General features: G+C 42.4%; 1 protein-coding gene across 3 annotated transcripts in view; it reads right to left on the bottom strand.

The window, feature by feature from the left end:
* NEURL1 (neuralized E3 ubiquitin protein ligase 1) overlaps positions 1–21,749 on the bottom strand; it is a 140,960-nt gene that overhangs the window by 59,223 nt on the left and 59,988 nt on the right. For all 3 annotated transcript variants that reach the window (XM_056495316.1, XM_056495318.1, XM_056495317.1), the window contains exon 2: positions 1,685–1,926. In XM_056495316.1, coding sequence (XP_056351291.1) covers positions 1,685–1,926 — 242 coding nt within the window. The remainder of the gene's footprint in view (positions 1–1,684; positions 1,927–21,749) is intronic.

Raw genomic sequence — 21,749 nt, 5'->3', positions numbered from 1 at the left:
CTAAGATGCTGTTTTCCATAAGCTCAAACAATAGCAAGGCAGTTACAGGATGGACTTAGCTCTCAAAAGCAAGGACGTTTTCACATTTCATCCCTCCCTAGAGCACAAGTTCTGCTAAAGCCTGTTGATTACTTGCATGAGACCTTCCCATTGGAGTCAGCAGGAGCTCTGCTCATAAATCTCTTGTGCAGATTTGCATGCATATCCTTCACATACGTTATGTAAGCTAAAATCCCCAAATACACAGAGATAAACAAGTGTGAATTTTCAGAGATAGCTACCTTGTTTCAGAATGAGGAAGAAATAACCCAGAACCTTTGCCTAAACCACTAAACCCACTCAAATCTTTGATGGTGTCTTCAAAAGTGAAATGCTGCTTTCATCTCCTCCCAGATTATTTGTCACAGCTGCTTGTCCAAACTGCTGGCCAGCATGGGGAAAATCTTATTAGGCAATGTGAGAGATCCCTGCTGGGCTTCCAGCATGGATAGAAGCAATAAGAGCTCTACAGGAAGCACAACAAACCTGTAGTTTGTGACTATAGGGAATTTTCTATCTCTAGGCCTGAGCCTGAAATCACTGTAATCTTCATAAATTTACAGGAGGCATGTCCCTCCTTCCTTGCTGCTTTGCTGGCTGTGAGAGAAGAGGCAGGGAAGGCAGATATTCTGCTGCAGGACCCAGCACTCCAGGACCTCTAGAAATGGCAGCAGCAGCAAGACTATTCAAACTGGGTATCTGTATGCTGACAAATCTTCTGGAAAACTCCTTTTGAACAAATGAAGGATTTGCAGTCAGGTCATTCACATGTGCCATGAACTAAAGGGGCCAAAGAAGATGACCTATTTTGTGCCAATAAAGGCATGAAATCAGCTATGAACAGAAAAATGCAACCCCACTAGAGGGCATAAGGATTGGAAAGCACCTGTGGATGAAGTTTCAAGGGTCCCAAGCTCCCTAAGGTGCTGATAATCTGAAAAATAGTTCAGTTCTCAAGGACATGCAAGAGTTTCTTCAGCTCCTGGTTTTCATGTAGGCATGCTGTCTCAGAAGAGCTGGATTTCCCATGTCAGCTGCAGCATGGGTACCAGGGGTAGCAACTCCATCCTCCAGGCTACCAGAGAAACAAAGCAAGTGAAATCAGCCTGTGCCAGCAAGAAAAGTGTGATTCCTGCAATGTCCTCTCCTCCAGTCTTAATGCTATCAGGTGACTGATCCAACAAAGCAGTCAGCAGACTGCCAGAAAGGTCCTTTTCTTGGACAGCAACTGTGACTGCACTGACTGCTCCTTTCATCTTTTCCTCCAAACTCTTTTGTTTTTCTTGCCAAGCATGTGAGCAAGAACCTTCACTATTAGGTCGTTTTTGACCTCTTACCTCCTGGCTTTCCAAGCAATCTCAATTTAATCTGTTGCACTTGTCCAACATCAATGTAAGTATTTCTGGAAGGTGGATTTCCCATTTGTTCTCCGTTTCTACAGCAGTCTGTCTGTACCTATGGCTCCAAGAACTACACTGACAACAGCAGAAGTACTAGTGAAGATTGTAGATCTTTAAGGCCAAGTCTCACTACTGTGCTTTTCAAGGAAAAGCTAAAGATCTGCTGCAAGCACCAAAGCCCATTACACCCCAACATTCACTCCCAGCAGCTCCAGTGGCAGAAAGGGAAGGTATAATTTACTCACCTTAAGCCTGATTTGTTCATAAATAACAATGGGCCTGTTGCTGAAGGTAATGGCATTGCAGAAGCTGGCCTGGCGCTTCACCACCTTCTGTGTTGTGTCCATGATGATCTGGGATCCCTTTGTGTGAGGATGGAAAAGCAGAGGGCTGATGGACAGAGTTCCACATTGTGGGATGGGGAGACAGTGCTTCTGCTTGTGGTGGCATCGGTGGGAGGAGGTTGAGAACGACCCACCAATGGAATCTGAAAGCAGAATAGGGAAAAAAAGGGTTTCAAGTCTACTGTGAGTACCCAAAAAAAAAAAAAATGCACAGAGGTACTTCAGACAAAAAAGTATAGATAAAACAAGAAAAATTAGCCAAATCCTTAAACTGTAAACCACTGAGGGATTTTAGAGCATCTTTAGCAATAAAAGACTGTGAGAATACTGAAGACTCCTGTTTGGACAATCTGACAGTACAGAGCAGGACATTGAGACTGCACCACAGCACTGAAATCACTGACCACCTTGTGGCCACAGACCAGGAGAGAACACGAGAATTGGTTCTAAAACTGGAGCAAAGCACTTGTGAAGTTGCTGTGTCAAAACTGTCACACCTAGGGAACAATCTTCCACTTCCAGAGGACTCCTACACAACTTGACCATTTCTCCACACCTCCTTTGCAACAGCAGCTCCATTGATCTTTGCCTCCATGTGACTCTGGGTGCTCTATCCACCTGTGCCATGTGCAGCTCAGGCACACACATTGCTGATTTATACTCAAGCACCACTCAGCAGTGACTCACCTGGATCTCTCCAACTCCCATCCAGTCTCCTCTCTCCTCCACTGATAACCTCAGCTGAGACCCCACATGTCATGAAGGCATTGACCAGCACACCATGATTACAGTGAGGAAAGGTAAGAGGAAGAAAGGCTGTGAAAGATGGAAGAAATTACATCTTTCTCCACTCACCACTCTACAAAAAGACTTGAGGCAGGATCAGCACAGCAGCTTTGTTCCTGAACGAATGGACAGGCACATTTCTATTCAACAGGGAACTGCAGCAGTTCCAGCTCAAAACAACCACTCTACTGAACACAAGTCATCTGCTTCCTTTTCCTTGTGTGCACATACACACTACATCATGCACATATGTTTGGGAGGAAATACTCCTAAATGTGGAAACAGAGTACCAATAGAATACAGGACTATTCTGTGACAGATTGAAGGATGCAACAAAAGCAAATATGACCTTAAGAATGTGCCAGTTTGTGCTGTAGAGAAGCATGACTAAACAGTACTCTTCAAACACACAAACTATAGAAACTAATTATCTATATTACTCACACAAATAAATTGCTCACTGTTGTGTCTTTTTATAGCTACTATAAAAAATGCTTACACCTCTAATATAACTCTTTTGCAATAAAAAGTCCAGATGCTCTTCTTTCCAGCCTTTTGGGTAGTTTTAGCTTGTAGCTACACAAAGCTGTAACAGCACATCCTCAGGTTGAGTGTGCTTAACTATCAGCAGAACTTAAAATGCTGGCCTCTGATGATAACATTATAATTCAAATTCAGCAGCTGTCACTCTGGCCTCATCTCCTTGCTGGGTTTTTTCCCTCCCATTTCCAACAACAGTGCTGATCCTTCAGAACAGAGCAGGGAGGTTGTACAGCAGGGCTGTTACCTTTAAACACTTTCATTAATGCTTTATGGGAGAGATGAATCAACTGGGAGTTTTTTGGTGCTAAAAGTGATGTGGAACATGTCAAATTCCTTTTCCTGTTCCTTCCCCATGGAGAAGGAGAAATAAGGTACAGAGTACAGAGAAAAAGTAGAGGTTAACCAGAGCAGGCAGGTCACAGAGGGAAACCTTTGGGAGGAACAGACTGCACAAAAGGGGAGCTTGGCAGGGGAAGGTCAGGGTGCAGAAGCTCACATGAGCTTGACCTTTTATCTTTGGAAAGGTCACTGCTGACTTGGGTGGTGCACCATGGCTTTCCCCACAGACCAGACTGGATGGTCAGAAGACAACACAAGCTGCAGTAGGCCAGAGACAGAATCTTCCCAGAGTACTGCAGAAAACCTGTTAAATTAGAGACTGTCTCATGCCCCAAAGAACAGGAGGTTGAATCCCTTCCAATGTCACCAGATTTCTGCACACTAGGTGTGTTCTCCCCTATCACCCCTTTGAAACTGCTATCTTGTGACAAAAGTCACAAGAGAATGATCATGCCTGTCTGGAAACAGCCCCTGTGTGGAAGGGTTGCAAACCCAGAGGTGCACTGTGGAACCCTGTACAGCTTCCATGTTGGGGGTCACAAAGAACAGCAGCTGCTCACTCCTTAGGTTTGACTTCATTTCTCCATTCATGCCTGGTTGTAGATGCTGTTTGAAATATTTCACACAGCACTGGTTGGAACCCTGAATACAACCTCCCCATAATACTGTAAGCCCTGCCAAGAGTGTAGCAAAAGTGGTAAAACTTGCTCTCCTGAGCCACAATGCCATGGAATGGATCTTCTGGAACCTTTCAGTGAGCCAAGGTGAAGGAGATGCTTACATGAACCCCACCATAACACAGCTGAGCTGCTCTGCCTTCAGTGTCCCACTCATAAGTGAATCCTTTTTGGAGCTGTTTGTAGAGCAGAGTATTTCCCCAAAGGTGGCACACTCCTCCTTCCCTGAGCATTAGATGTCCCTGGTCCCCTGAATCTCAACATGCTGGATACAACACTCTATACACAAGGTTATACTGGGAGTTCTCAGCTTAGAGAAATGTAGCTCAAAGCCTGTTACGGATTTTCACCAGAAGTGTTCACGCTCTGCAAACATTAGGCATAATCTTATAGGCTTGGGATTTCTTAAATGATGCAAGAAATGTCTGGATTTATTTTTTTAAAATACATTTTTGCCAGCTGAAAATATCTCGATAGGCACTTACGAGAATACTGTAAAAAATCATTTCACATTGAAAACTGACTGCAAGGTATTAAAGATAAATTTCTTACATCATGTGAAATAAGTATCATTCAGAATTGAAAGAAACAGAAAACAAGACTTTAAAACAGAGCCCAAAGAGTGACATGCAGTAGCAAATGGAGATGCCATCTCCTTATCTGCCTGGGGAGAAGGAGAGGTCTGGGGTGGGGACAGAGGTCCCTGTGCTGCAGGAAAGTGAAACGAGCATGCAGGGCAAACACCACACTGTGAATGGAGAAGAGTGTTTCACAATTACTACCTTATCAAAAGAGGCTTTTGATAAGACAGTTCTTTATCTGGCAGGTGGCCTTACTGGATAAGCACTTAAAGGGAAGGATTTTGAGCAGAAAGAAAAGGAAACCATGAGTGGGTATGGGGACACCCACACAGTGCAGCAGAAAAGCTGCCCCTGAAGGAGTAGCCACACAGCCTTTCCAAAGCTAGGTAGTTTGGAGCAGCACAGGGAGAAAAAAATCAACTGAAGATGAATGTTTGCAATCCTTATAATTTATTGAGCTAAACCCATATTTTTGAAAATTATCAGTGAAATACAGCATAACTAGTTACACTGACCCTTTATATTTGCTAATAAAAAGCTCAGAAGGAGAAAACATACTGAAATTGTTGTGCTAGGCTTTGCAAAAGGATTCTTAAAAGCACAATTTTAAATACAGTTTACTAAAAGTAAACATTAGTTTAACACCAATGGAAATTTGAAAGGGGTTGCAAACCTTGTTTTCTCACATTCAGCCTGACCCAGGGCATGTGCACAGAAGAAAGAGAACCATAAATTAATGCAAATCTTCACTGCCTTTAAAACATGTTTGCTGTTCTTGAGGGAGCAAGTAATAATGTCTTTCCAGTCTATATCCAACTCTCCCTGGGCCTGAAGGATGACAGTGACCCTGTCAGATTGCTGTCAGCACAGTAAAGTACTCATGTTTGCATGGCAAGATGACCAAGAAGCCAAAGCAAAGTTTTGATCCTCCACAGGAAAAGACTATAGCTTTACAAGTGTTGGGGTATTCAATGATAGAAATGCAAAGAATTAATTCTAGAGTGCTAAATCCAAATTAAGGAGCCTTTTGGGTTAAACTTTAGTGAATTAGGGAAATATCTACAAGATGGATTTCAGCCAGCTGGTCAGATCTAGCATTCCCATCCAAGACTCCAAGAGAAGTCAAAGCCAAAACATAACTTACTTTCATCTCTGCTATTTTAGAGGTGACAAGATGTATCAAGTGAGTAGGTTCGTGCATAGTGTAAGATTTTCCATTTAAATTGCAAACTACAAGACAAGAGGCAGGTGCAGACAAACCACATGCATATGAAAGGAGATAATACCAGTATTTTTTTTTTAACTTGAAATGCAAAGTTGTCTAAGTTATCTTTATAGTAAGAGATATGAAAGACAACAAGAGTAGTTTTACAGCATCTGTGAGAAGCCTCCCCTTACCCAATATAAAATTTGGGCAACAGAAGCTGGAGTTATTTGCAGGATGATCTGCAATAGATCCATCTTTCCAACCTGACTGACAAGTGGTGGGAAGAGAGAGGTTAATTTGTGTGGAGCCCTCTAAGTGAAGAAGCTGATTTTTCATTTCATAGAGAAAAATTAAATTAGTGGAAAAGATGCAAAAAGTGACAGTATGTACAAAGGGCAGGAAAATGGGTGCAACAGGTGAAATTTGTAATAAATATAAGCACAGCAAGCTTTTGTTTGTCAAGGGCAGAAGAGATTACTTCAAAGCTTCAGAACAGAAAGGAAAGGAGAAGGGCTGTGTCCTGAAGATGGGACAGCTGCAAGTGGGATCTGCAAGACTCATGATACTGGTGTGTTTGAGGGCACTTAGCAGGATGAGCTGAGAGAGACACTGGCATTTCCTCTGTCTCTGCTCAGCTGGGATGTGCATTTGCTCTCTCAGAGACATGCCCTGTCCAACAGGACATACAGAGACAGTAACCTCTGCAGCAGTGTCAGGCAGTGACCTGGGAGTCAGGCTTTTTTAGCAACACAGCTCAACACCTCAGCTTAGGAGTCCCTGGTCAGAACCTGGATGTGAGGCTTTAAAAAAGCTTGCTTGGAGACAATGCTGAGGCTCTGACTATCAGTGAGTCAGGGGTGTGGCAACTTTTGTAAAGCTGGAAAAAAGTAGATAAAAGAGCTGAGGAGTAACAGGAGAAAAAGAGCTCTGCTTCAGTTATAATAAACCTGAGTTGTTTGTAATATTTTATTTTTTAAAAAAGGCAAAATACTCAGAGCAAAAGATTAGGCTGGTCAAAGTAGATTTAAGTACTTCAGATGAGAAGTCAATCTGTTAATTTGCTACAGGAAGGATAAGGCTGGACTAATGTTTGCTGTTAAAATTACACTGAGAGATGAGAAGATATCTCTGTGCAGAGCCTAGAGAAGACTCTGCCAGATGAGGGAAGGAAGGTGAGGAAGATCCTCAAAATGCAGCAGAGGCAGGAGGAGAGGAGAGGAGAGCAGGGCAGGACAGCTGGGGAGGCAAACCCTCACACACACCATCTCCAGGAGGAGCAATCCAGCTGATGGCACTTTAAAAATACCAAGGCTGATAAGACCCTTTTCTTTGTTGAAAAACAGAAGAAGAAAAGTCCGAATATTCTTCTATATGCACATAAGGCTGTTGATAAGAAATCTCTTCCCCTTATAAATGAATTTTTTAATTTCATATCTTTGGTTATGTTGCTGTGTAAGTATTAACCATGTCCTGGTCCCTGATCAGGCACTGTTTACTCAGTATCAGGTACTCTTGTGACATACCACAGAGACCTCTGGCCACTCCACTCCCCATGGATGCAGCCCACCCTTTGCAGGTCCCTCCTTGCCCTCTCCCCATGGAAATCCCCCCGAGCCCCTGTGGACCATAAGCCCACTAAGCACATAAGAACAGCAGAGCATAAGTAAGCAGCCATATGCTCCTGTCTGCCAGGTAAGGATAGAGGGGGTGAGCAGCCCCCCTGGAAGTTGCTGGGCAGGAGGAATTGCCTTGGGAGCTGCAGACAAATCCATGGAAAGGGGACTGACATCCCTGCATCAGCAGCAGCCACTCCTCCCTACAGCAGCTTCCAGCAGCTCCTCTGATCCACAGGCAGGAACAACTTGCATGTGCAATAATTACGTTTTTGACAGCGGGGAGGCACTTCAGACCTTATTCTCTTTGCATCTTGGTGATACTGCATCTTTATTATTCTTACTATGGCTTACTAGCTTATTATTGTAGATTGATGTCAGTAGGAAATGAGAAGATCAAAGTAAAAAATCATGCTCTGGAAGCATCTAAGATTTCTTTCTTGATTTAGAACATTTTTGCTCTGTTGTGATCAGGTAGGCTCTGTCAGCAGTCTAATGAGAAATGTAATAATATATTTCTGTCTTCTAACCAAAGAAAGCAAATTAAGTCTAGTTAGGTTTATGGTCTAAGGATGTTTCAAAAATTCTGTTTATCTTTCTGCAAATGTGCAGTTTGGTAATCGTCTCCTTTCCTAATATCTGATGCTTCAGGAGGAATAGAAAACAGTTTGCCCAGGGTGATGGCTGATCTGTCTGTGCTGCAGATGGTGGGACATAAGGAAGAAATAACCCCAGAACTTTCCATGCTCTGTCCTGTTGATAATCCTTATCTTTTCAAAGATAAGCTGATATACTATTGGCCCTAAGATTACACAGAATTTATAAGTTATGCTTGCTCTTCTGACTCACTGCATTAATAAACCTGCTTCTTGCCATAGCTCCTTTTCCAGAAACTGCCCAGTTGGGATAAGCCATTTACTTCTCCCACCTACTCTAACCCCAGTCACTCATTTCCTTAGCATAGATCAGAACTATGCACAGAACATGTTACACTTCCTTTAACATCACAGAATTGCTCCTAATTCATAATCGTTCAAACCAAGCCCAGGTGCTCATTGCAGACATTCAACTTAGAGCTGTGCTGCTGAGATCAGGGCCAGCAGCCCTTCATCTCTCTCTGCACAGGTGCCAGGGTACAGTACAACCCCAAACCTTGCACCCACTTTGAACCAGAGCCTCACAGCCACAAGCTGGGTGTTCCCACCGTGGTGCTGCCTGCGCTGCTGCTTTTCCCCTTCCCCTCCTGCAAATCCAGGCACAGCCGTGATGAACAGCAAAGCTGCTGCCCCAGAGGCAGCCCTGTCTCACTACACAGCCACAGTCAGCAGAGCAGCCACTCTCAGAGAGTTCATGACAGTTCATACTGCAAAAAAAAAAAAAAAAAAAAGGAGTGACATAAAAGCAGAGCCCGAGTGCAAATATTTTACAGCCGCGTAGTATTTCCATGCACTACAAATCAATGTAAAAGATGTTTTCTTCAAGGGGCCTCATATAGGCTGTGTTTTTAAAATGCATTCCCTCTGCTAAATATAAATCAGTAAGAGTTTTTGTTCTTCCAAAAGATTAGCTAGCCTCAGTATTTTGGGATCTAATTCTGGAATACTTGTTGAGGTGCCAGCATTCTCTTCCAATTTAAATACAGTTTAATGGAAAGTCTATCCTGGGCACATTTTCCATCTACAGTGTAATAGCTTGAAAGTCTGAATACTGAGAGTTCACCAGAAACAGAGGTAACCTATCAAGGTTAAAACTTCATTTGTCAGGGTGAGAAAGGATGTGGGAGCAATGGAGAGCAGGAGAAAGCAAAAATAAGAGCAGTAGAGACAAGCAAATGGATCTGTAAAACCAAAATCCAGGAGATGGTAGAAATGGTGTAGCCTGCTGACAAAGCCATGCAAAGAAAATTAGAGAAGCTGTGGTTCTGAACTCAACCACTTGAATTGCTTTGAGTTCTATTTGTGTAAAACCAAATGAGTGTAAAATCAAAGATGTGCCCCTAGACCCAAGATGTTGAATTAAGCCCTCATCAGGTTACTCCCACTGCATATTTACAATATAATGGGATGCTTTTCTTTGCATGAGTGGAAAGAGACAGGATATTTTGTGGAGCATATCTGAATTATGCTTCTTATCTGGATGATCAGCTGGAGGATGCTTCCATATCCTGAGTGTCTTGTTTAGCACAGCTCCCTAATCAGAGACCACCTCTAATCAAGAAAGACATGCACTGGGATGAATGTTAGAGCAGTGGAAGAGCATCTCTGCTTACCCAGCTGGAGAGTTCAGATTGCATTCAGTACCACATATAATGAAGTTTTATGCAGTAATGCCATTTCTAAAGACTCCAGAAGGCAGTTTTTCTTCTATCATACACAACAATTAAACTAGGAGTGGGCCTTTTTTCTAATATAAAACATCCATTCAGAGTCACTTCAACTGTAAAGTTGGGTCATTTTGTGTGTAGACTTGTTTAAAAACACAGTGTTCAAACCATTCTTGTTTCACACTCTTCCTCCTGAAAGTCTCTGCTGTTTTTCCTTTCAGGATGTCTTGACAGTGTAATTGCCAGGGGCAGCTCCTTAGCCCATCCATATTTAAACTCGTGAGGTGCAGTGATCTTTTGCCAAAATTATCTGGTGGTGATGTGCCAATGTCCCCAAACTCAGGTCTCTACTCTTTCCTTCCTGCAGACTGGTAGCTGTGGAAATACTGCCACCCAATATGTCTTTCTTTTTTTTGTGTCCTATTTTAATTTCTTTCTGATCAATTGAAAATTCCTTTTTTCAGCACCAGAAAATTGCACTGCTCTCTTTGCTCTTAGTTGGAACAGTCTCCAAACTATTTCCATCTGCATCACTTACCCAAATGTCAAAGATTTCCATTCAATACAAAGTCCAAAAGCAGTCGTAAAGGGAACTTCTTTAAATTTATATCTACTCAGGGTCACCTGGCTGCTGTTTATTGCTGGGGGGCCTTGTAGGGTTTTTTTTCTTGTGAAATGGAATATGAAAGTGCTTACAAAGGAAAAGTTACCTGAAACTCTAGTCTTGCTCCACACTGACTAGACCCAAAAAACATTGATTCCACTGGCTTGGCAGCAAATAGCAGATCCTAAAAGTAAGGGGTTATTTGAGCTAGCAACTTATCAGGCAGGTCAAAATTTACTATTCCTTTTACTATTTGGCCACATTTAACATCCTCTTAAATATTAAGGAGTCACTTTTTTTTTTTAATTCTTCCTTTCCACTCTCTCTTTCTCTGTGCATTTCTCCTTGAGGAAAACTCACATAACATACAACCTTCCTCTCTGCTTTCTTTGCCATCCCTTCCTCCTTTCTCCTCCTCCTCCCTTGTCACATGTATTAGTTTCTCAGCCACTTCTCTCTTTCAAGTATTCCCCTTCCTTCACTGGCCTCACTTTATCTGGCACATTTCTCTCTCGCTTAGGTTTACTTCTTTATTTTTTTTTTTAAATCTCTTGAACTATCTTGGTTTGTTCTCCTCATACTTCATACCTTCTCATTAAAAAAAACCAAAAACCTCCCTGTCTCCTAAAGCACAACAGGCCCTTGTGATTAACCAAGGCTAAGCTATAAAGAGATGGATTTATTGTGGCAGACCACTAGTTAATCTGTAACGTATTCCTGCAAAGTAACTTGCACTGGGTACTAAATGAGGCAAAACTCATCAAAATGGCATTTTTTAGGTACATTGCTGGGATGAAGGCACAGAGCTCCATGCCTGACTCGCACCATCAGCCTCTTAAACTCCCTGCACACCTGGCAGAGCCAGCACAAGGGCACAGATACAAAGCTCCCAACCCAGGGCAGGGCTGGTGCCCTGCTCCCAGCAACTTTGATGCACAAATAGAAATTATAAAAAGAGCTTTTGCCCAGAGCAGGGTGGACCCCAGTAGCATTAGAAGCGTTAACTGCTACACCATTAAAATATTATTTTTCCAGGCAAATAATATAAGTACCTCTGAGGCAAAACCAGGAGAAAGGGCAACATTTCTCCCTTTACGCAAGAATTTGGCCCTCTATGCACACATTCCTTCATTAATCTGCACTTTCTGTACCACAGTCACAAGTGGAATCTAAATTACTGACTTTCCCACTCTCATCTGGCTCTGCAGCACATCGCTTGCACCAGTTTCAACACCCTTTACCAGTAAATAACTCTGTTTCTTTAGCAGACCAGAACTTGAACTTGGACCACTGAATTAAAACATGAAACTTCACCAGCAAGTCAGACCATAAAGTTACAGTTTACTTTAACAAAAATAAACAGCATTTCTGGTGCTCATTCAAAGCACGAGTGTGAGTGCTATTCCACCATCCTTCCTAGCAATTCCCACGCCAGACCCATGCAGTTATCACTGCACATTTTGCTACAAACAGCTGCAGCAGTCCATACAGGAACTTGCTTTCCTTAGCATTTGCTGCCATAGGTCAGCCTGTAGAAGACCAAGGCTGCTGAATCCTTATTGCCTGAGGACAAGAGCACATAGACCTGCTTTATTTCTTGAAAAGTCATTCTACCTGCTAGCCACCAGCTCATGCTGAATCTCACAAAGAAAGAAAGAAGACATGGGTCCTGCTCAGAACTGTTTACAGGCTGAATATAAGAAAAGAAATAGGAAAAAGAGGAACATAACTTTGTAAGCAAACATATGTTTTATCTGATTTCTGTATTGTAATGAATCTGTCAGGACACATGCTGTTCCATACTCATGGCCAGTGCCATTCCTTGCCCCAGAGGACATTAGGAGGCGACTGCTCCTGTCACCACAACAGCACAAGGAAGTTAGTTCTAGTCCTCTCTGATTTGCATAGGCAAAAATACACTTCAAACTAGAAGTCCAAGCCCTTTCATTATAAGCCCTCACAGAATCCCCTCAAATTCATGATTATTTTCTAATTACTTGGGTAACAGAGCCAACCCCTCAAGTTGTTTTGTAGAGGAGGTACCCAATGTTTCCTGTGAGAATACACGAAGGAAGTTCTGCCAGCCCTGGCTTTGAAATTGAACATCAGTGTGTACAAACAAGAAAAAAACTTCCCAGTAATTCAGTTTTCATCAATTTCATATTGCTGCAGCTTTACTTGCATGACCTTTCCTGACACAGATGACCAGTTACCATCTGCTGAAGCAGGGTAATATACAGCAGGTGACATGGGAGGAGCATCATGAAGATGAAAAGTTGACTGCATTTCTAAATAGCTGAAGGAAGAGAGAGATGAGCTAGAAAAGCAAGCCAGCTTGGAATGGGAACAACACACTGTTTTACAATTCATGCAGAGGGGCATTTTTGCATATTGATGTATTGATAAGAGTGAAAAGAGGAGGGAATTTGATGCCAAACATGTCAGAGCATTGTTCCTGATGAAACCACATTCATAGTGTGACTGCCTTGAAGATCACATGTGAACTGGAAACAAGCCTAAAGGGCTCAGGAGACTTTACTCTCTTGGTGGAAAGACACATACACTATTTCAGAAAAGCAAGGAGCAATTAAGTGTGGAGACCAACTCATCCATCCATTTTCCTTGGTTTTTTTAGCTCAAAAAATAGCATAACATCCTTTAGAAAATGTTGAGATAAGAGGCATTTCTTCTGCTAAGAACGATCAGTGGAGCTTTAACTTTTTTTAGGAGCTTGTGGGGGGTTTTTTTGAGTATATAAATGCTCCTGTTTTTCTAAGCCACAGCACTAAATTATAATGTAGTAAGGACCACACTGCATCCCTGACAGATGTGCCTTCCTGACAGCACAGAGAGATGCAGCTGTTGGAGTCTGCAAATCCAGACCCCTGGGCCATGAAGCATTTCCCTGATTAGTTTTCTGCACCCAAAGCAGATCTCAATTCAGAATCTGAACCTCCTGCTGTAAATAGAGAACACAGAGGAAAACCACAAAGTATCTGTTATCAAGCTGAAGTTGCACAAATCCCAAATCACTATCAATCTGTTTGTTTTTTTCCAGAGGGTACACTTCAAAATCTCTGGAATACTGAGGCTATTAAGGGTAATTTGCCCATATTCACACTTTATTACAGCTGCTCACACAGTACTGCACACCCCACTCTCCACTAACTGAGTCAGCAATACCAGCCATGTGTGTATCACAAAATTACTGCTTCTGCCACACCACTAAAGGCAAAAATTATAAAGTCTGCCCACAAGGGTTAAAGCATGGATTTTCCAAAGCACAGTATCAAGAGAAGATGGAAAGTGTGTATTGCCATGTGTATATATACCAAATAAATCTAAAAATATTCCAGTTAACAAATGCTAAAGAACTTCTGAATCTCCAAGCAACTGCTTGTACACTGGTCAGTCTGAAGCTGCAATCAGCTGAGGATGAGCAGCCCCCAAGGAACAGCTTTGCTATATGAGGGTTCAGAGCAGAAGAGTCTCTGTGGGATAACTCATGAGAGGGTAAGGAGAGGTCAGGTAGCCACTTTGCAACTAACAGGATAGAAACATCTCCCAGCAAAACAGCCAAGGTTACAGGATCTCTGGAGAGGAGCATTGTGAGAGCTGCAGTCAGCTCTCAGAAACATGGTGAATGACCTTAGCACTCTCAAATCTCTCTGTGGTACATTTGTAGGACATTTCTCTGAATTTTATCCTTTCTACCATTGGTACAGATAGCCTGGATGTTTTATCCTTTGTTTGATATATGCCATTGCACGCCTGTGTAAGGAAGAATTCATGGAGCTGAAATCACTGCATCTCCATTTTCAGTAATTAATTTCTAACATAATGCAATGTTCTTTGTAGCATCCCAAAGAGCACTGCCCACTTTCCTACCTAAGCATGACTGCTAGGAGCCATGCATAGAATAGCATAGACCAAAGAGAGTAAGATCAATTTACAATCAGCACCCAAAATCCAAGTGTTGAGATACTGAGACACAATATCAAGATACTGAATCCCCCACCCTTGCTCAAACAATAGTGCCTTGGGCTGCTCAGAAAGGAGACAGGTTTGCCCAGGAACCTTGTCCCAGCCATGCTTCTTGATCAAGGTCTCTTTGGCCAATTTTGCAAAGCCACTGACGTGCAGAGAGATTAAGAGAAGAAGAACAGCAACTCCTGCCATGCTGTAGCTCCTGTTCCATGTGAGATCTGTATGAGACCAGCACCTGTCAGGGCCCAGCCCACCCCAACCCTGGGATGGGTGCTGGCAGAGTGGCTAAATAAGTAATCAAGGGATGGGAAAACTAAAGGGCTAGAAACTGACAACTTTAATAGAAGGAGAAATAAAAAGAGGTACACACAGTGCAACATAAAACATAAACCTAAACACCTGCTCACAGCTAGCTCTAAGAAATAAAGACCTTGCTCCCTAGAAGTCCAACGTTTGCAGGTCTGTGCAGCTCCCAGTCATTCCCATAAACCTTTTTTCTCCTTTATTTCTTGCCATAGCTTGTTTGGATGTCATCTATCTTGGGTTCTCATTGTCCAAGGTCCAGTGCTGTTACCTGCTGCGTGGCTGGTTCACAGCCCATCCCTTCCCAAGTCCCATCAGAACTCCCAAACTTTCATTTCTTCTAAGCACAAAGCTTCACTCAGAATCATAAACCAAGAAGGCAACACAAATTATAGTCTCTTACCCTTCAGAGATGAAAAAGCAGAGAGTGGCATTGAACTAGTTTAAGATAACGGGAAAATTAATTGAGCAATTCTCCTTCTGCAAGTTGCAAGAAATTCATATCATCAATGATGCCCTTATAATAGCAATTAGATCCTTAAAGCTCTATTTTATATTTGGTAATCTGATTCTATTTGGTGTGCAAAGACAGAAGGCATTTTGATCTGGGATACTTCAGTACATTATAGGCACCCATATATTTCCAACTTTCAGAAAGACTTTTAAAAAAACTTTTTCTTTTTTTATCTCAGTCTCTTTATAAGCTGCCATTTTTTAACCTTTGAAAAATACCAATTCTCAATAACCCTTATGTCTTCAGTCAGTCTTCAAACAGCCCTAGAGAAAACTAAGGTTTTATTTAAAGTATTTTTAGTTGAGTCAGTGAATATTAGAGATAGGCAGATCAGAGATGAAGCTGTGGCTTTCAAAAGTCCCAACTCTCCTCCTCCCAAAAGCTAAAGAAAATGAAACGCTTCTATCTTTCTTCTGACCAAAAGCCTGGTCTGATGAACACAATTAAATCCAGGATTTATTTAATTCCAAAAAATATCCCAAACACTCTTGCCACCAAGCTTCCATTTGTCCAGTTTCTAACATTTAGGTATTCCAACCAAGGAAAAGATGAAACCATGGAGAAATTTTCTTTAAGCAAAAGATGTTTACCGGAAATCTCCTTTACTTTACAGCAGGAACCAACCCAGAGCAGGGATTGCATTTACGCCAGAGCTCTGACAAATGCCTGTTGAGTTGCAGCACTTAAACCACTTGCATTTTAAACAGCAGTTTGTCAAGTGATACTAATTATTTGGGAGGTCTCTGCTCCTAGAAACGTAAACATTTCTTTTCATACCAATCACATTTTCTTTTCCATGTGGTGCTTCCAGCAGAGACTGAAATTAAAATGGCTTCTTTGTGTGCCATGATGTGGTTTATGGCTCAAATCCCCCTCTACTCTTGCAAACAGGGGGTAGCATTGCCCTGGGGCTCTGCAGAGCACCTTCCCATCCCTGCTTTCTAGGCAGAAACCTCCCCTCCACAGGTGGAGAACTCTCCCAGGATCAAACCCATCCACCTTTCTCAAGGCTGTGCAGCTTCCCTCTGGCTGACAACACAGGTCTGGGACTTGCAGTAGCCTGAGGATCACTTGAACTTCATAAAGCAAGCTGAGGGCTCAGTTGCTAGGGAGCACTGCAGGGAACTGACAAACAGGCTCTTGCAGGAGTCCGAGTCAAAAAACCCACAACCAATTCCCAGACCTGCCAAGGAGCAGCTCAAACACAGGCACACGTTTCCTTCAGACTCCAGCCTGGGCTCTGCTTAAGCCAGGCCACAAGCCTCAGAGTTTCTCAAAAAACACAATTTCAGTCCCACCCCAGTATCTCACAGCAGGTCCTGCTTTTACTGACAAGTCTACTGGCCAAAAACTTGCAGAGTTTCATCCACACGGCGCCACGTGGCTGCACAGCACGGCCTATCACAGAGAAAATCTGGCAGTGTCAGCCAGAAAAAGTAACCCAAAGACTCTACCAGAAGTGAGACTAAACCAGCATTTTCAGAGTCACACTGAGCCATCTGCAAATCCCTTGTGGGAACTTTCTTGTTAGAGTAGTCAAAGATGGGATCAGCCTCTGCTATTCAGGCAAACTTTATAGAGAAGTCACATCTGTCCTCCTTGAGACAAGTGTTGGGTCCTTTTCTGTTTTCCAGACCTCATCAAAGTCTCCTGTGAGCAAGTTGCTGAGCTCTGGGACCTGACCCAGCATGTCTGGGAAGGTCACCTGGCATGGACCTGCATCACACAGACTGTGCAGAGCCACCCTGGGAGGTTCAATGTGATGGGGCAAAGTCACACCTTGGGTACGATGTTACTTGACCCCTCCATGTTCCCTCTCTGCATTAGGATGTGTTTACTAGTATAGGCAGAAAAGGATGCAGATTGAACCACAAAAAGGAGCTGATTTTTATAGCAAGGAGTCTTGGTTTCACATAAGGGTTTCTCATGAAAAAAGTTATTTTAACTTGATGGAGAGGGCAAGAACTTCAGATTTCTGCTGATGCTGGCTGTTAGGGGAGAGGCAATCAGGAGTACACTGTATCACCTTCATGAATGTATACAGCTTTTATTATATGACCATTTTACTATTTCCCTTCTTCTTTAAAGCAGAAGTGCTATCAGTGTGTCTAATGAGGAAAGTATGTTCATGTATCCAATCAATTATGTTTCACTCTGAGCCCACCTTCTTTCAGCTCTCAGATAAATCTCAGATAATCAGGTAAATCTTAGATAAACCAAAGGACTCCTCTCCCCAGCACCATCAACTGCAGTCATCTTAAATGTTATTTTTAATGCCAACGAATTACAGTGTCCCTCCAAGAGACAATCAAGGACAGAGTCAAGGAACAGAAATGCTGGTGAGACAAACTCGACAAGGGTACAGAGAAGGTGGCTCTGACTCATTCTGGACTAGGAGAAATAAATGTTCAAAGTCAAACATTGATTTACAAGAATAGACAAGTAGAAAAACGAAAGGACAAGAAGGTTGATCTAGGGATGAACCCCAGAGCAAAGCCCAGGGACCCACAGGACTGAAGCATGTGCAGAAACCATGGGCACATGCACTGCAAGGCTTGTGGCTCACAGCCACGTTCATACAGCTCAGCACCCTGCTGTGTCATCACTGACCCCTGACAACTCCTGGGAGCAAGCATTAATTCCACCCTTTGCTTTGCTTTCACTTTACAGGAAACTCCCTTTCCTTCAGGGTTAATTTTTTAGTCTGTTCTTGATGCAACCCTCTGCACATATAGATATCATTAATGCAAAATTCTTTATTGCAACCAAAGCAGCCACATGAGTTTTGAGATTATATGTATAGAGATAACCTTTTCTTAATTCCTGCTAATGTCTGCAATAGCAATCATATTTGTTTAGTACATTTATTTTATACTATTAACAATATGAATTTTCAGGCTGTGGGAGTACTTGCTTTGATTAAGCATGCAAATGATTCCTTAGAACATGTCAGTAGATCCTACAAACCTTCCTGAAGAGACAACTGCTGCCTCTAAATTAATTGAATGATAGATTAATGCATCACCCATAATTCTTAAGAAAACAGGAGAAATAAGGAAGAGGTGAAAAAGAATCAGAGCTAAGAAAGCATTCACATAGAGGAGGGAAAGGAGCAGTCAAAGAGGAGACAAATAAGACAACAAAATCTGACAAACAGCAATCAGTCCCAAGGTCCCACCAGAATAGAGCATCAAAGCTGACAGAAAAGTTAATGAGAAAATGTCATGAAAGCAAAGTATAAAATGAGAACAGGAACGGTCTTTGCTTTCACCACTGGAGCCAGATCCCTACACTCAAAACCTGCCATGGCTAATGAAAAACTCATTTGCCTTTCATAATAAATAAAGCAGCTTTCAAGTATGAATGTGGTTACCCATAAAATCTCCACATACAGAGATCCTACACTTCCTGTCAGAAGTGTTGGCAGCAGCTGATAATGCTCCATTATTGGTCACCTTGGGACACTGGCAGGTGACTCACAGGTCAGAGGCACACACTGAAATAGTCTCTGCAAGTTCCACTTTCAACAAATGCCAACACTGTTTTGGCACCCTGCCCAAGGTCTTCTGCACCAGTTAATCCAACCCTGAACAGGATTATTTCTCATACACCCAGAGTCTTTTGCTTTCAGGGGTCTATAGCAATTGTGCTGAAAGCAGAGGGAGTTTAGAAACAACCTTTTCTCCTCAGTCCTGTATTAGTTCTCAACAAACAACTGTCTGAAGGATACAGGAGATGTTCATCCCTTAGTGAGTCTGGTATCATCAGCAGTCACTCTATCAAATGACAAGTTATCCCAAAATCTAGGTAATAACTCAGAGATTATTTGAATATAAATCAACACAGAAATCTCCCTAGCAATTGGTGGTTTAGGTATTTTTTTTCTTATTATTTTTTTGGTATTGCTGTTTCTTATTTCTTCCAGAATATTCACAGTTTTAATTAGGTGTAAGAAGATGGAAATTATTAAATTAAGATATATGTGTGTGCTAGAGAACACTGTTTAGTGATATTAACTGCAAGGGTAAATAGTGGTAATTAGAATGGTTATTGCTGTATAGGCAATGAATACACAGCGAGAAATGAAGCGTGGGGCTGATTTCAGCACGTGCATATAGATGCACCATTTACCACTCTACAAGGAATTCTCAGAGAAAGAGAAAAATAGACCTCTATAGGGCAAAGTAAGACTGAAAGAACTTGTATGCCACAGCCATTTTTCACTAGGGAAATGGCCTCCACCCTCTGCTCTTCCCCAAAGCCATTCAGCCACTGCTCAGCAGCTGTCAGGGGGGCTGAGGCTTCCACAAAGCACCTGAATGTCCTGGATCTCCCACCAACATGTGTGAACAAGACCCAGAAATTGTTTTCCAGGAGAACAAAATGTGGAGGAAGGATCACGTCAGGGCTTCACGCTCTTTTGTACAGGAATAAATCACCAGCCAGGAAGAAAAGTCCATGGAAAATGAGATCCCAATGGAAAGGGAAATTAATACAGATAGCCACCAAAAGCCCACTGCCATGCAGTGTGGACAGTCCTGGTATAACCTAATTCCTGCTTCCTTCTTCCATTTTGCAGCACACAAATGTGGCTGCATTGCTCACCAGATCTACATATAACTCTGGTGGTATAACTCTGGTCATGCATAGCAGTTATGTGATCCTCTGTACACACCACACAAAGACACACGAGCTGTTGTTTATATTGTATTCACAACTTACAGAACACCTCAGCCATTGCAGCTGAAAACCACACCCATCAATCAGCACCACCTCCCGGGCTAAAAACCAGACATACTCTCACATGGGACTTCTTTGCAGTTATATTGATGCCATACAATTACAGCTTGAAAAACATGGCACAAGATACCTTTTTTTCCCTGCTCCTTGTAAAAATGATTCCATAGCAAAACTCTGATGAATGGTGGTGATGAGAGTAATTAAAGCAAAAGTGAAAGAAAGCCCTGCAACAAATGATTTATCAGTATTTATGAGTGGTAGTAGGGAGAGTTATTGAGCAAGTTTGCAGATAGGCAGACTTACTTATCTCCAGCACATGGACTAACCCACACATGGACTAACCTAGTGTACTCTGTAGCTAGTAAAAATCCCTCTGAAGAGATGTGTACGTGTCATCACTAACCTCTGCACACTGACATACCCTGAATCCCTCTCCCACACTGTGCAGCAGCTTCCTTGGCTAAACCATCACTTTGTGTTAGTTTGGTTCTTAGTGAAAGAGACATTAAAAGTACCCAAGTGTTTGGGGATTTTTTTTTTCCTTAGACTGAATCTCCTAGATTTGGCCCCTAAAATCAAGAATAGGATCTTCTACAAATAGCAGCCCACTCATGGCCATACAGAGGCATGAAAAACTGCTGCAGCAGATGAAAGTTGTATCACACACAAGAAGAACACAGGTATTATGACGTATGGATCTATTAGATATTTCTTTCAAGCATGATTATCTAGCAAGTAGTTTAATATAATTATTTAATGAACCCTGATTCTGTTACAGGAATACTGTAGTATACAGTCATTCTTGTAGAACCCTGATTCTGTTACAGGAATACTGTAGTATACAGTCATTCTTGTAGAAACCAGCTCTCTGTGAATCACAAGGAACCATATCAACATTTCCTGTTTAAAATAGTGTTAAGCACTGCATATATAGATATTACATTTTAAATAGCAAGTAAACATCCTGCCCATCAAGGTTGTGTTACCTTCAAACGTCCGATTTCAACTTCTCTTCTTGCTGGGTAAACAGCTCTGGAAAACATCACAAGGACTTCTATGGAGGGTAGTGGGAAAGTGAGAGGGAATGGGAAAGAGGATCAGTGCCAGGAAAAGGCATATAGATGGAGATTGCCTCAGTGGGCTTCAGCACTGCACAGAGAATAGTCCTGTGACTCCACATCTCAAACCATCAGATGACTCCCTTCAAAAACAAAGGTGCAAGCCGTGCTTTTCATGGTACCAGCCAGGGATTAGTTTGGTAGTGGGGAACTAAGTCAGAAGTGGATCTCTCTCACGAAGCTCAGGAAGAGCTCAGGAAGAATGTTTTAGAGATGCCACCTAAAAGCTTATTTTTCCTCCCACTCCCATCAGGTGGGAAACTTTCCTTCAGGGCCCATTCAGCAACCACCAACTCCACCATTAGGGCAGATGAGCATGGCCCTGCAGCCACATATCAGTGGGAAAGCAGCATTTTCACCCAGGGAGATGCCTGTGCACGTGTGTACCTCACAGTATGGCTCAAATAGGATCAGCAGCACTGCCTTGCCCTCAGTAGACCCAAGCATCAGTGCAGGCCCAGGGACATCCAGGATCAACACCATGGCCATGTCACCCACTCATGGCTTTTCTCGAGCCAAAGGATGTTGATTCTCCTCTATCCAGCAGGATTGCTGCTTATCTTTGCTGTTTGAAAGCAGATCTGTGAGTGAAAGGGGGTAAAATGATGCCAGGTGTTCCTCATGATGGTCT

The sequence above is a fragment of the Oenanthe melanoleuca genome, chromosome 6 (genome assembly GCF_029582105.1).
Source record: "Oenanthe melanoleuca isolate GR-GAL-2019-014 chromosome 6, OMel1.0, whole genome shotgun sequence".
Lineage (NCBI taxonomy): Eukaryota > Metazoa > Chordata > Aves > Passeriformes > Muscicapidae > Oenanthe > Oenanthe melanoleuca.
The sequence above is the reverse complement of the archived record's forward strand: the minus strand, read 5'-3'. Positions and strand labels throughout refer to the sequence as shown.